This window comes from Canis lupus, chromosome 6 (assembly GCF_003254725.2).
Source record: "Canis lupus dingo isolate Sandy chromosome 6, ASM325472v2, whole genome shotgun sequence".
NCBI classification, from domain to species: Eukaryota; Metazoa; Chordata; class Mammalia; order Carnivora; family Canidae; genus Canis; species Canis lupus.
In genome coordinates this window covers 24260582-24274396 of record NC_064248.1, presented here as the reverse complement: position 1 = coordinate 24274396, position 13815 = coordinate 24260582, and the positions used below count along the sequence as shown (strand labels likewise).

At 41.4% G+C, this 13815-nt stretch overlaps 1 protein-coding gene across 4 annotated transcripts in view; it reads right to left on the bottom strand.

Annotated features, from left to right (window-relative positions):
* Positions 1–13815, bottom strand: part of DNAH3 (dynein axonemal heavy chain 3) — a 171473-nt gene that overhangs the window by 33120 nt on the left and 124538 nt on the right. For 3 of the 4 annotated variants that reach the window (XM_049111320.1, XM_025416293.3, XM_035718065.2), the window contains 7 exons: positions 12071–12194; positions 11825–11981; positions 11436–11579; positions 9704–10370; positions 7954–8119; positions 6061–6277; positions 4377–4559 (listed from right to left, as the gene is read on the bottom strand). In XM_049111320.1, coding sequence (XP_048967277.1) covers positions 4377–4559; positions 6061–6277; positions 7954–8119; positions 9704–10370; positions 11436–11579; positions 11825–11981; positions 12071–12194 — 1658 coding nt within the window. Of the gene's footprint in view, positions 1–4376; positions 4560–6060; positions 6278–7953; positions 8120–9703; positions 10371–11435; positions 11580–11824; positions 11982–12070; positions 12195–13815 lie in introns of those variants that run through there. The other variant, XM_049111321.1, reaches the window with a different exon arrangement.

Here is a 13815-nt window from a genome sequence, read left to right as displayed (position 1 = left end):
ACAAAGCTTCAACCATAGGTCCCTGGTTCCTGCTCTGTGAATTCTCTGTCAGTTGCCCAGCCCACCGAGTGGTCACACCAGCAGACATGTGAAGTGTCATAAGAGATCAAGGATTCCTAGACAAAGCAGTGTGTGTTGAAGCCCACATCTTACAAGTTTACGGTAGGCAAACAAAAGAAAGGTAGGTTTCACTTTCTTACATCTGTATGGGTATGTATGTCATGCGTACACTTGTGTGTATATCATGGATTCTTTATTTTAAGTTTTCTGTTTTTTAAATACACAGAATGGGACAGCCCAGGTGGCTCAGCAGTTTAGTGCTGCCTTCAGCCCAGGGCCTGATCCTGGAGACCCAGGATCGAGTCTCCATGTCAGGCTCCCTGCATGGAGCCTGCTTCTCCCTCTGCCTGTGTCTCTGCCTCTCTCTCTCTCTCTCTGTGTCTCTCATAAATAAATAAAGAAAATCTTTAAAAATAAATACATACATACATACACAGAATGTTTTGTTTGGCTTTATTGTATTAAAACAACACTCCTGCCCCCATGAATGCTATCAGATGTTCCCAATATCAAAATGGAATGTTCTGCTTCAGATGGCAAAAATGGCTCATTCCCAGGGGCAATTCAGTTTGCTCCCTCTTTAGTCCTAGGATAGGGCAAGGCAAGAGGAAAAGAATTGAAACCAAAGCCTGCCATTTCTCATGGTCAGTTTTAGATAGGTTGATGGCAGAGGAGACCAAAGATGTTGACTTAGCTATAGGTTTGGATTCTTGGTGAATTTCAATGATCCCAAGTGCCCACAGGTGCCATCAATAGTTCCATGTTCCTTTCTTAGAATGTGCCAGACAACTAGTGGCATACACATGCTTCTTGTCTTCCAGTGGCCCGGTAGCTCTGCTCCCTTTCTAAGGATCATGGCCTGGGTCCCAACAAGCTTGATTGTCAAGTGCCTCCAAAAGGTTCTAATTATAATATTATGGGTACAGTGATTCTCAACCCTGGCTCTGTCTCCGAGTCACTGAAGAACATTTAGGGCACCCTCATGGTCAGGTCCCACGCCCTGAGATTCTGATTCATTCAGTCTGGGTGAGGTCTGGGCACCTGAATTTTTAAAACTCCAAATCTGGTTCTGACACATGGTGCTGTTGAGAAACTCCCATTTATACTCTTGAAACACTGAAAACAGGGCAGGAAGGAATAGACTTCAGTGCCTAGTAGGGTAGTGGCTACTTGATGAGAGAAGCAGTTGCTTAAGATGGTCATTAAAATGATTATATGACATTTTGGAAAAACATTTGTGATAGGATGTTAAAGAAATAAAGCTGATGCAAATTGTAATGATGCTATGACTGCAGTAACATGAAACTATCCACGTGTATAGACAGAGGCTAGAAGGAAACTTGGAAAATTGAAAAGATGTTAATGCTGAGTTCTTAAGTATTCTTTCATACATGTTATTACTATCATCATTTGTTTCTATGATAAGAATAACATGATTAAAAATGACCCCTGGTGCTCCTTGGTGGCTCAGTCAGTTAAGCATCTGACTTTTGGTTTCAGCTCAGGTCATGATCTCAGGGTCATGGGACTGAACTCCGTGTTCAGTTGAGGGCTCTGCGCTCAACGAGGAGTCTGCTTAAGATTCTTTCTCTCCTTTCCCTCTGCGCCTCCTATCCTCTCCCTCACTTCCCTCCCTCTCTCTAAAAAAAGAAAGAAAAAAAAAAGATCTGTTGCTTAGCAATGCAAAGGGAGTACCAGGGCCCTTTGGAAGGTTTAAAGCACAGTGCCCTCTGACAAAACACAGAAATTCAACTGTGCAGTGATTCTGGCATCAGTTATTATCCTCACTAGGGGGAAAAGAAATGATTCATTAGCTTAAAAAGAAATGACCACTCTAAGCAAACTGTTGTACTTGGGAAGCAAGTGCTTGGGGCCTCTTTCTCTGCCAGTCTCCTTGCCATCCCTGGATGGATTCCACTTGTGTGGCTGAGCCTCTCTGCTACAGGAGCCACCACACTGGGGGTTTTCCCAGGATATCTCATTTCTAGGGATGGGAGGAGATTAGAGAAAATGATAGTTCCTGTGTGGAGAAGGACTGTAGCTCTGTGGAGTTCAGGGAGGGGTTCTTGTCCTCAGGGAAACTGAGCAAGTATAGCTTCTTTTTCCTCCTTGGATGCACCTTGTGATTCACCTCTAGGTTGTCACTCCTCACACTCAGGGATGAGATGGCAAAACATCAGACCTCACCCTTGACACTGAAACTCAAGGCAACAGTTTATTGCCCAGGAATGGGTGTGGTAGGTCATCTCCATTTCACCTACAGCGTCCTTCCTGCTTCATTGAGTCCCTGTTTTCCCCTGACACTGTGGAGCAGAATCCTGGGTGATGGTACCCACACATGACAAGAGACTACCCTTTATCAAATGGGCAAGTCCACTTGTTGCAAGGTAAAGAATAACAGTTTTAGAGAATATGTGCCACTAAACTCTGTGTGCTGAACACATACTACAAAATTTCCTTATCTTTCTCTTAGTATCTCCACTTTATAGATGAAAAAACTGAATTTTGAAAGGGGCGGAACAAATAGTGAGTCCTAATGTGCCCAATTCTAGCACACAACCATGGAAGAGTTGTAAATTCACTGTGTATAGGGGCCAGGCCTGTGATCTGAGTGTGGGAAGTGGGCTGGATGGGGCTTTATTGAGCTTGAAGCCACATGGGGCCGCATCTAGTCAATGTTGCTGATGGCTGCAACCCAGGAAAGCAGGTCCAATGTTGCCAAAATGCTTTTCTTCCTAAGAAAAACTGAACATTTAGAATTTTTACTTGAAATCTCTTGATTTTTTAAAAGTGGAGGATTATATCAGATTAAAAAAAATACTGTGTGTGTTACAGTATAAATATGCACTCCCTAGTGGCCAGTTTGCTATTCCAAGAATTATAGTCAAATACAAGGGCTTCAGAATCAGAGAACTCTAGGTTTGAATCCTGGTTTGGTCACTTGGTAGTCGCACGTCTTTAAAGTTCTTGTACCATGATTTCCTTATGTGTAAATTGGAAATGATACCATTTGCTTTTGCAGGGCTATTATAATGATAAAAAAAAACAACGTAAATCAAGGACAAGAGAATACAGTCTCCATGAGGGAAGGAATTTTGTCTCTCTTGTTCTATTGCCTAGGAAGATGCCAGCACACACCAAGCGTTCAATAAATATTTGCTAAATGAAGGATTATAAGAAACCACCATGGTGCTACTAAGCAATAGCTATTATTATCATCTTGTCATAGAATGGCAAAACACCCACTGGATTATGGTCCCTGGTGGTCACAATCTTTTATGGGTCCATTGGGCTCCTGGCTGTACCCCTAAGACTGTGGGTGAGCATATCTCCCTTATCCAGAGCATTCACTGTGACTCTGAGACCAGCAATTAGACCCAAGGAAATCTATGAGAGGTCAGGTCTCAGGACTCACTGGAGAAAAGCCAGTCTGGAAGGCTTGTCCTTTTCAATAAAGTACCCCATGACTTATTTATCCTAGAAGCCAGACACAAGCTACTTCTCATTCAAGTTCTTTATTGAAGAATGCTTAAAAAGATTTTCTAACTGCTAAGCAGGACAAGTATCTTGAGCTAAGTGCTAATAGACTTGGATTCTAAACCCACTAAGTAGCTATGTGACTCTGAAAAGTCACTTCACCACAGAAGTTCAGTGTCATTGATACCTGTCATTCCTAAGTCTAAGGCCCAAGGTGGTTGTGACAGTCAAATGGAATTAGGTAATTAAAAGTTCTGGGAAATATCTAACATCACATGAATGTTAATCAGATTTTCTTCTAATAATATCAGAATGTAGGTGATGCCCTTCCCAGGGCTATTCTTTGGTATAAAAATCACCTTCAAGGGGGGGTCTTCTAGGTTCAACATTCTGTCATTTGACAATGATTTATTCCACACCTGTAACATGCCATGCACATCTGAGGAAAAAACATGACAGAGGTGAAGGAGACAGACAGAGGAACAGTCAGTGCAAGGGCCCTGGGGTGGGAGAGTGCTTTTGTACTTCTCTGAGGAATAGATACAAAGCCAGTGTGGTCAGAGCAGAGTGAATGAGGGAAAAGTAATGAGATGAGGTTAGAGCATATTTGGTCTTGTAGGCCTGGACTCTGAGTGAGGTGGAGAATATCTGGAAACCAGTAATTCTTCTTGGAGAGAGCCAGGTGTCACCAAGACCTGCTTCTTCACTTACTAGCTATGTGATGCTTGGAAAGTCATCTGTCTTTTTCAAGCCTCACTTTTCTCTCCTGCAGGATAGGCCTGCAGGGCTGTGTTAGGCTCTAGTGAGGTAATGGATAAGCCCCAGAAAATGCTGGTTACCTTGATTCCTTGAGCAATGGCAGCAGCAGCATTGGACTCTTTTTCATCTGCCTGCACCAGAAGTTTCTTGGCATCAGCTTCTCTTGTCTCCTCTTCAATTTTTACCATCATCCTGGCGGTCTCCTCAGAGGTCTGGATGAGTTGAGGCTGAAGAGCAGTCAGTTCTACTTGCATGACCGCCACCTAGCAAGAGGAGCGGGGCAGGGTCAGCTCTGTCAATGCCAAAAATAGCATTGTTGGCAAGAGTTGAAACAATTTTCCAACCTATCATATATGTGGAAAATACTAATGATTCTACCATGATACTGGGTATATATTTGTTGGCTGGAGTTTCTCTCTTTGATCTTTCAATACTAGTTATTGAGTTCACACTATACAGTATACGTTGTAAATTATCAAGCACAGTGCAAGACACTAGATATATAGTGATAAACTTAAACATTTTTTAAAAAGATACAGTTTCCTCTGTGCTCTTGAGCCTAAATTTGAGTATTGGGTGGGGGTGAGGAGGGAGGTTGGGGAAGAGATAAAACAAAAGGAAGTTAGGAGAAAAAAAAATCTGCTTTTTTTTTTTTTGTCTATGAAAAAACATATATGTCTGAGATACTTGGGATAAGAGGAAATCTCAAGGCTATTTTTCCCAAGAGTCTGATGCCCCCTACAGTACTCTTGCCAAGTGGTTTTCCGACCTCTGTTTGAACACTTCTAATGATGGAGAGCTTTCACTACCTCTCAGAAGAGTTGTGCCATTTTTTTTTTTAACCAACTGGCCCTGATTCTACCTGCTGAGGCAGCTCAGATGCATATTTGAGGAGGGTTTCACAATCTTGTAACTACCGTTCTGGAATCATGCACAGTTGAGTTTCAGTTTTGGCCTGACCACTTGCACTAGCTATTCATGAGGCTGCATGTAGGATCTTTGGCAAGTCTCCTGGCCTCCCTGCATTGTGTTTTCCTTGTGTGGAATGTGGAAATGGCAATAGTACTTTCCTCATAGACAGTACCAGCATGTAATAAGGCTCTAGGAATGTTAACTGGCAACCATTGTGCTCTCTTCTGGTCTAGACTGTCTTATATCCTTTTGCTGCTCCTCAAACAAGGGTTTACTCACCCTTGTGTGGACAGAGTCCAATTTTCAACACCTCTCTAAAAGCCAAGGTCCCCTGGGGACCACCCGAGGTCACTTCTGCTGTTCTGTCCTATTCTTGTATAATAGTGCTGGTGGGTTTCCTGTACTCAGTGGTCAACCTCCTATAAAGTTACCTTAGTTCTTTGTTGGTGCTGCAAATCCACGTCTTTATGCGGCTCTCATTTTAGACAGTTTGTTAAGCGGCTCCAAGCACAAATTAATTACTAATTCATGTGCCTGGCATTCTGCTAAGGACTATACTTGTATCAGCTGTTTAATCTTTGTAATAGTCCTATGAAGTAAAAATTATTATCTCCTTTATGTAGAGACAAAACAGGCATGAGAGGTAAGATAACACATTTGAGGTTCACCCCAAAGAAGACCAAAATAGCAAAATCTTAAAGGCAGACAGAATCTCATAGGGCTTGGCTGAGGCTGAGGCAAGCAAGGTGAGCTCTGCAAGTACAGGAGCAGATGCTGTTTTTATATAGTGACCTCTTAAATTCTGCACCTGAACAAGGTACCTAATCCGGAACTCTTCATCCCTGTGCTCACCTGTGAAGATGCAAACTCCAGTTTCTGCAGACCTGTCAGGTAACGGTTCCTCATCATATCAACCTCTTGCCTCTTGGTATTCAGGAGTGTCTTGAAGGTTAGGATCAATTCAAGGTAGGAGGTGGGGGTGACATAGTTGTGTCTGCGAAGTGTGTTGTAATAATCAAGTGACATGTCCTTCACACTCTCCTGGAAATATTTGCACATGGAGATGACCCTACGGAGGACACAAGGATGGTCAGGCAGGCCCAACATCCTCGAGAGGCACCTAGCACATCTGTGGCTACAGATGTGATGATGCACATTGACTATGGCCTGGTAGAGACCCAAATTCTCAAAGACAGGTCAATGCAGCTGTAAGAAGTTTTGGAGAAGTGTATATTCTTACTAGAATGATTTTCAAACAAGTAAGTTCTATTTCTGATCACTTCAGTAATCACCAGAGCTTAAGCAAGAGTTCTTAATCTTTGGCAATCTGGTGAAGCCTCTGGATTTTGCAGGATAATGCTTCGAAATGCATGAAACAAAATACATGGGATTACAAAACGAACCAATTATGTTGAAATCATTTTCAAAATGTTTTTTTAAGATTTTCTTATTTATTTATTCAGAGAGAGAGAGAGAGAGGCAGAGACACAGGCAGAGGGAGAAGCAGGCTACATGCAGGAAGCCTGATGTGGGACTCTATCCCGGGTCCCCAGGATCACACCCCGGGCTGCAGGCGGTGCTAAACTGCTGCGCCACCTGGGCTGCCCTCAAAATGTTTTAAAAATCAAATTTGTGATATGTAGGGGTCAGCAAAATTTTTCTAGGAAGCGCCAAACAGTAAAAATAAATGGCCCACTTGGTTGAGTAGTGATAACTACTCAAGTCTGCTGTTGTTTTATGGGGGAAAATGGCATGGCTGTGTTCCAATAAAACTTTATATATAAAAACAGGCTATGAACTGGACTTGGCCAGTGGATCATACTTTGATGACCTCTACATTAAATAATAAGATTGGGCAGCAGGTCTAAAACCTACCACAATTTGGAAGGAAATGATACGCTGATGTATCTATAGTGACTGAATGAGTTATTAAAAAAACACACAACTGATTCCCATTGGTAACAAGTCCTGCTAATCCTACTGGGATCTATTGCCTACATTCTTTATTAAAAGAAATTCAAAATACCAGCTGGATGTCAGTGAAAATGAACATATGATTTTTCTCCATTCACATTAACTGACCCTCAGAATTCTGTTTGTGAGCCTATAGACCCAAATTAAGGGTCTTCTGGCCTAGAGCATAAAGTTCAAAGTTCTTAAAATGGAATTTATAGCTATCAGTATTCTGGCCCCTACATAATTCTTCGTTTTCCAATCACTCATTTAATCAACAGTAACTGAATTACTATGTACCAGGCACCTGTTAGACACTAACGATATAGAGTCAGACAAAGCAGATGACATGACCACTGCCTTCATGGGGCACCTGGGAGGTCAACATTCTCATCTCTTCCCTTATTCTAGCCAAAATTAAATATGTTTTTTGGGTTGTTTTTGTATATCTGTGCTTTATACATAAAAGACTTTTTTCACCCTCATAATAACCAGTTTTCATTCCCTTGGTGGCGATGTCACCCCTACTGAGACTATATGCTCTAAAACTGAAATAGCTATATTATTAGAGCTTGGTTCTCACAGCTCTGACAACAGTGCATCTCCAGGACAATTCTGAACAATGAAATTTCACTCTTTTTTTCAGCAAAAGTGTCTTATTAAATATCTAACTAAATGTGATTTTCTATATATAAATTGAGAAATCTTAAAACAATAATAACAATACAGCCAATATCTGGATTTTCCATTTGGATTATTTGGTTAGTGTACTAAAATGCAGCTAATACCTACTCTATCCGAATATTGTCATCAAGCTCCACATCTTCCAGAAATTTGTTGGCTACCAACTCCAGGGCATCTGTGGGCCAGGACTGGAACCAATCAATTGTACAGCAATTGATCAGTGAAGGGAACATCCGCAGGCGGTTCCGGAAGGCATCCCCAATTGGGCTCATGGCTAATGAAAAGCAGACTTGGTTAGTTTCCTTCCTCCAAGGCCAGGAGGCAGGCAGGTCTTTCCAATGATTCTGGTGGGTAAAGGGGTTGGTTTCTTGTTTGGTAACTGAGGAGTGTAATGGAATAGTAATGATGAATGCCTAGGAAGCATAGGGGAATCATAGGATATTTTCATTCAACTTTGTGGTGGGAATTCAGTATAATAGCCTTCTGACTTGACTGGTCTCTCATACCTGTTGTTCTCCTTTCCAGATCTTTTATATCATCTAGCCAGTATGGTTTGTGCTCTTTGATCCTCTTGCTCTATTTGTTCTGACACAGACAAATGGGAGCCATGGATACCACATACATAGTTACTTATGGAAGTTAGTGGGGGGCCATCAGTTTGTTTCTGACCTTATCTCCATCCAAGCACAAATTTGGCCTAAGTTCCATTGATTTTTTTATTTAGGCTCAATGTGGTAGAAGGAGGCATGATGAACAGGTGGAAGTATGAGGATGTCACTGTTGCTGAAGATCAGAGAGAGAAGAGGAAGCTTGGTTTGAGAGGAGAATGGAGAGAATACAGGGGACAGTATGGCATGTGGTCTTATAAAACCAGAGGTTAGGAATTTTGGCATTTATCTTGATAGAAAGCATATTAAGTGTTTAATGTGTGTGTGTGTGTGTGTGCACGCATGTATACACAATGATCATATTTGCAATACATGTAAAAAAAAAAACCATCCTAGGTCAGTGGAACAGAATAGTCTGGAATGGACAAGAGTGGACCTAGAGAGAATGGTTACAAGGTTGCAGAAGTGAGGCTGGACAAATGATGGTAGTTTAGCTAATGCAAAGGTGGTGGAGATGGAGATAAATGAGTGGATATGAGAGAAAGCAAGGAGGTAAAAATTGACAGGACATGGTGGCATGAGAGAAAAGTATTAAATATAACCCCTAGGTTTCTGGATAGATTGGGGATGTCATTCACAGAGAGAACTCCAGATGTGAGACCACAGGGTAATGCACTAAATGGAAGGAGAAGGTTCAGAGGAGAATTTAGAGAATTGAGAAGAGTACAGGGGGATGGGCTAGATGGGTGATGAGTATTAAGGAGGGCACTTGTGATGAGCACTAGGTGGTGTTCTCCTCCAGAAACCAATATGGCACTGTAAAATTTAAATTAAAAAGAGGAGGCACATGGGTGGCTCATTTGGTTAGGCATCTGACTCTAGATATTAGCTCAGGTCATAATCTCAGGGTCATGAGATCAAGCCCTGTGTTGGGCTCAGTGCTCAGTGGGAAGTCTGCTTAAGATTCTCTCTCTCCCTCTCCCTCTGCCCCTCCCCCTATTCTCTCTCTTTCTCGCTCTCTCTCTGGAATAGATAAACAAATCTTAAAAAAAAAAAGAATTGAGAAAAGTGGAACAGTTTTAAAATAGTAGTTTAGGGGAGAGTCATTTTCCACAGGAATTCAGGCACAAACCCCTGGGTGAGTGCCATGGTTGGATCAATCCTTGGACCACTGTAAGAGGACCACTGTAAGAAGACTGAGTTTAGAGCACTCCGGAGGAAAAGGGCAAACTGCATTTGCTTCTTCTTACCAAGGACAATGTGGAGGTTCTTCTTCACCCTGTCAATAAAGAAGTTATACATAGAAAGAGGAGTGACTTCAATCTTCTCGCCTTCTGTCCTGACTGCCATTTGCATTTTCTCTACAAGGTCAGCCTTCTCATCAGCTGGGAAGATGTTGGGCACATCCCCTGTGTTTAGAAGCATGTTGATGTCCTCAACAAATGATTCATCCTTGATCTGGTTATCAGTGAAGAGGAACACGGTCCTCTTGGTGGCCACTCCGACCTGCAGCATAATCTTCTTCAGGTCTTCCCGCCAGTCATAGCTTGAGTAGTTCTTGGTGATTTCAATCTGATACAGCTCATATGAGTTCATGAATGTGGACAGTTTGCTGGCACTCTGCCGCCCACTGCCCCCAATCCCTACCAGGAGCAAGTGGCCTTTGTCCTGCTTCAGGACCCTACAGATCCTGGAGATGTGCTCAATGGCAAACCTGAACATGACCAAGGACATAGGGGCCTTGCTGATGTTGTTGAACTCTTCCAGGTAGTACTCCATGACCACTGTGAGCTGTTTTAGGTCAGTGATCTCATCATAGATTTTTGGGTCACTTTCTGGCTTGAAGAAATCTCCAAAGAAGAGACTACGGATATTATCATCAACTATCTTTCCAGTGGGTGACAAGTGGATGAGGACCTGTGGAAAAGATAAATTTCAGCCGGCATTCCACAAGTGGCCCAACTAAGATGGCACTGGGAAGTATAGAGAGAGGGAACAAGAGATATGTTTGTTTCCTCTGAGCATATTCTCCAGAGTGAGGGTTCATCAATAGTTTTTTTAAAACATAATATATGGATCTTATGGTTATAAAGACTATGATGAAGGGACATTAGAGAAAAAAGCATGAAAGTGATAGTTAATCTGTTTGTCAAATGGTTAAAATATTGGTGGTCAGGCTGTGAGAACCCAGCAGTGGCATCATTTTTTTATGTGCTTGTTCCTTCACCAAACAAACGTACAGGTGTTATCCCTGGTCTCCACTCTGTTGCAAGAGTAGGAATGTTCTAGATGCTTTCTCTTCCTGATAATGGAACCTGGCAGTGCTTTTGTACTTGGCCCCTGGATACAACATGAAACACCTGCAATTTTTCTGTGGTGAAATCACAGTTTCTTAAAAACAGAGGTACAACTAGATGAGGGAAACCATGGCTCTCTTCTACTTGGGCTTCACCAGGGCCTCAGTTAAACCATAAAAATTTCACAGTTCATTTCTCAACTCAGAAACTAATTAACCTTAGAAAATTATTTTAAGTTGATTATAAACAATTACATCAGATCATAAGCCACTTTGAATGGATACAAATGTATATGCTATCAGGGAAGTGAGGCAAAATTGGGCCAAGTATATTATCATCAAACCTAGTGACTAGTTGACTCAATTCCATTTCCTGAGATTCGGAAAACAGAGCCATGAGTCTCCACTAGGAAGGAAAGTTGAAATCTGGGGATCCCTGGGTGGCTCAGCAGTTTAGTACTGGCCTAGGGTGTGATCCTGGAGTCCCGGGATCAAGTCCCACGTCGGGCTCCCTGCATGGAACTTGCTTCTCCCTCTGCTTGTGTCTCTGCCTCTCTCTGTGTCTCTCATGAATAAATAAATAAAATCTTTAAAAAAAAAAAGAAAAAGAAACTTGAAATCTGAGACTAACATAGTCAAATATTTGGAATCATTTCTGGGGCCGAATGCTCATAGGGTCTGCTTACCTTCTCCATGGTCTGCTTGAAGCAACTGGATGTGGTTTCCTTCACCATGTTGAAGAAGACCTGCCTGTCCTCATGGTCAATCAGACGGTCGTAGAAGACCCGATAAACCTCATGGATCCAAAGCCGGATAAATTTTTCCACATCCTGAAAATCCAGAGTTAATTATTTATGTAAATGGAAGGTGGTACCTGAGCTGGTATTTCTCAAACAGTTCCTAAATCTTGGGATTGACTGAGTATTAAACAAGATAATGTTTACAAAATACTTAGCACAATACCTACCAGAGACAAATGCTTAATAAAAGTTAGCTATTACTATTATCATTGTTTGTTCCATATAGCCACGGATATTGCTGAATGAACTTGATAACAGAAATAATAGTGTCTGACCTGCAGGTGGGTGTGAGGGCAGAGCAGTACCCCTTGGATAACCCGTGAAAAGTCCCGTAGGTTAAAGACATAATGAGACTTGGAGGGAGTTGGCAAGAAATTCTCCACTGCAGCTTTATAAATTGTCATAGTAGCTTGTACCAGCATCTTTCCATACCTTAGGAGGAAGAGAAAGGCAGATTCATCAAGGAGGAGCCAGAACTGAGGATCCAGGCCAATACTGAGGAAGACATAGGGACCTCTTACCTTAAGAATATCACGTCAAATCCTTTCCCAAAATGCCAGTCAGCAATTGAACTGAAAATCTTGGTTAAAATGTCATCCTCAAAGGCATTGATGGAAACAATATTTAGATGGCGAGTGAATCGTCCTGGAAAACATATAAACTCATACCTATCTCCTGGGCCTTGTGATCCTGGGACATAGAAGAGTATGTTTTCCTCTGCCTTATTTTTCTAGAGCTATGCTATGCAATATGGCAGCCTCTAACCAGATATGGCTATTTAAACTTCATTAATATTAAATAACATTAAAAATAATTTCCTCAGTCTCACTAGCCACATTTCAAGTGCTCAGGAGTAACATGTGACTAATGGCTGGCTATTGTATCATATAATGCAAACACAGAACATCTCCATGATTGCAGTAATTCTATTAATAGCACTAGACTAGTGTTCAAGATTGTTTTTAAAAGTGAAGGCAATATGTGATCATTGTAAAATAGTCAATTCAGAAATACTTCTATAGAAAGTGAGCATCATCTTTGACTTACCTCTCACATACCAAATCCATTCTTCCCCCAATTAACTACTATTAAATTGGTATCCTTACATATCTATCTATATTTACCTACCTGTCTTTTTTTTTACTTACCTGTCTAATGTTAGATATCTATTTATATTTATATATACATATCAGCTTTATTGATATAATCCACATACTATATAATTCACCCATATAAAGTATACAATGCAATTGTTTTTTAATATTTTAGCTGTACAACCAATACCACAATTGATTTTAGAACATTTTAATCACCTCAGAAAGAAATCTTGTACCCATTAACAGTTAATTTCATTTCCTTGGAGCTCTTGGCAATGAAAAACCTATTTTCTACTTCTATAAATTTATCTGGGGATCCCTGGGTGGCGCAGAGGTTTAGTGCCTGCCTTTGGCCCAGGGCGCGATCCTGGAGACCCGGAATTGAATCCCACGTCGGGCTCCCGGTGCATGGAGCCTGCTTCTCCCTCTGCCTATGTCTCTGCCTCTCTCTCTCTCTCTCTCTGTGTGACTATCATAAATAAATAAAAATTTTAAAAAATAATAAATTTATCTGTATATCTGTTTTTTTAAAGCATTTTATTATATAAAATAAAATGCAGATACTGAAAACCAGAGAAAAACGAATACAAAGTTTGGTGGGTCATCATAAGGTCAACAGCCTTACATATACCATCCAAATAAAAAAAAATCAAGCTTTGCCAATCCTCCATAGATGCCCCTCCACATATCCCATCCCAAAGATAGCCTTCTATCTCTCTCCAAAGATTACTACTATCCTGACTTTTACAGTAATTTGCTGTCTTGCATTTCTTTATGTTTTTATCTCTCAAGTGTTCATTCCTACACACCAGAGTTTAATCCTCCCAATTAAAAAAAACAATTGATATGTTTTTTTAAAAGATTTTATTTATTTATTCATGAGAATACACAGAGAGGAGAGAGAGAGAGAGAGAGAGAGAGAGAGGCAGAGACACAGGCAGAGGGAGAAGCAGGCTCCATGCAGGGAGCCTGACATGGGACCCGATCCAGGATCACGCCCTGGGCTGAAGGTGGTGCTAAACCGCTGAGCCACCCCGGCTGCCCTGAAGTGTTTTTTTAAGTCTCTTTAATCTATAGGTTCTCCTCCTTCCATCCCTTTCTTTCATCTTTTGTTTGTTGAGTATCTGGTTGTTCGATCTGTAGAGTTCTCACAGTCAGTATTTTGCTGA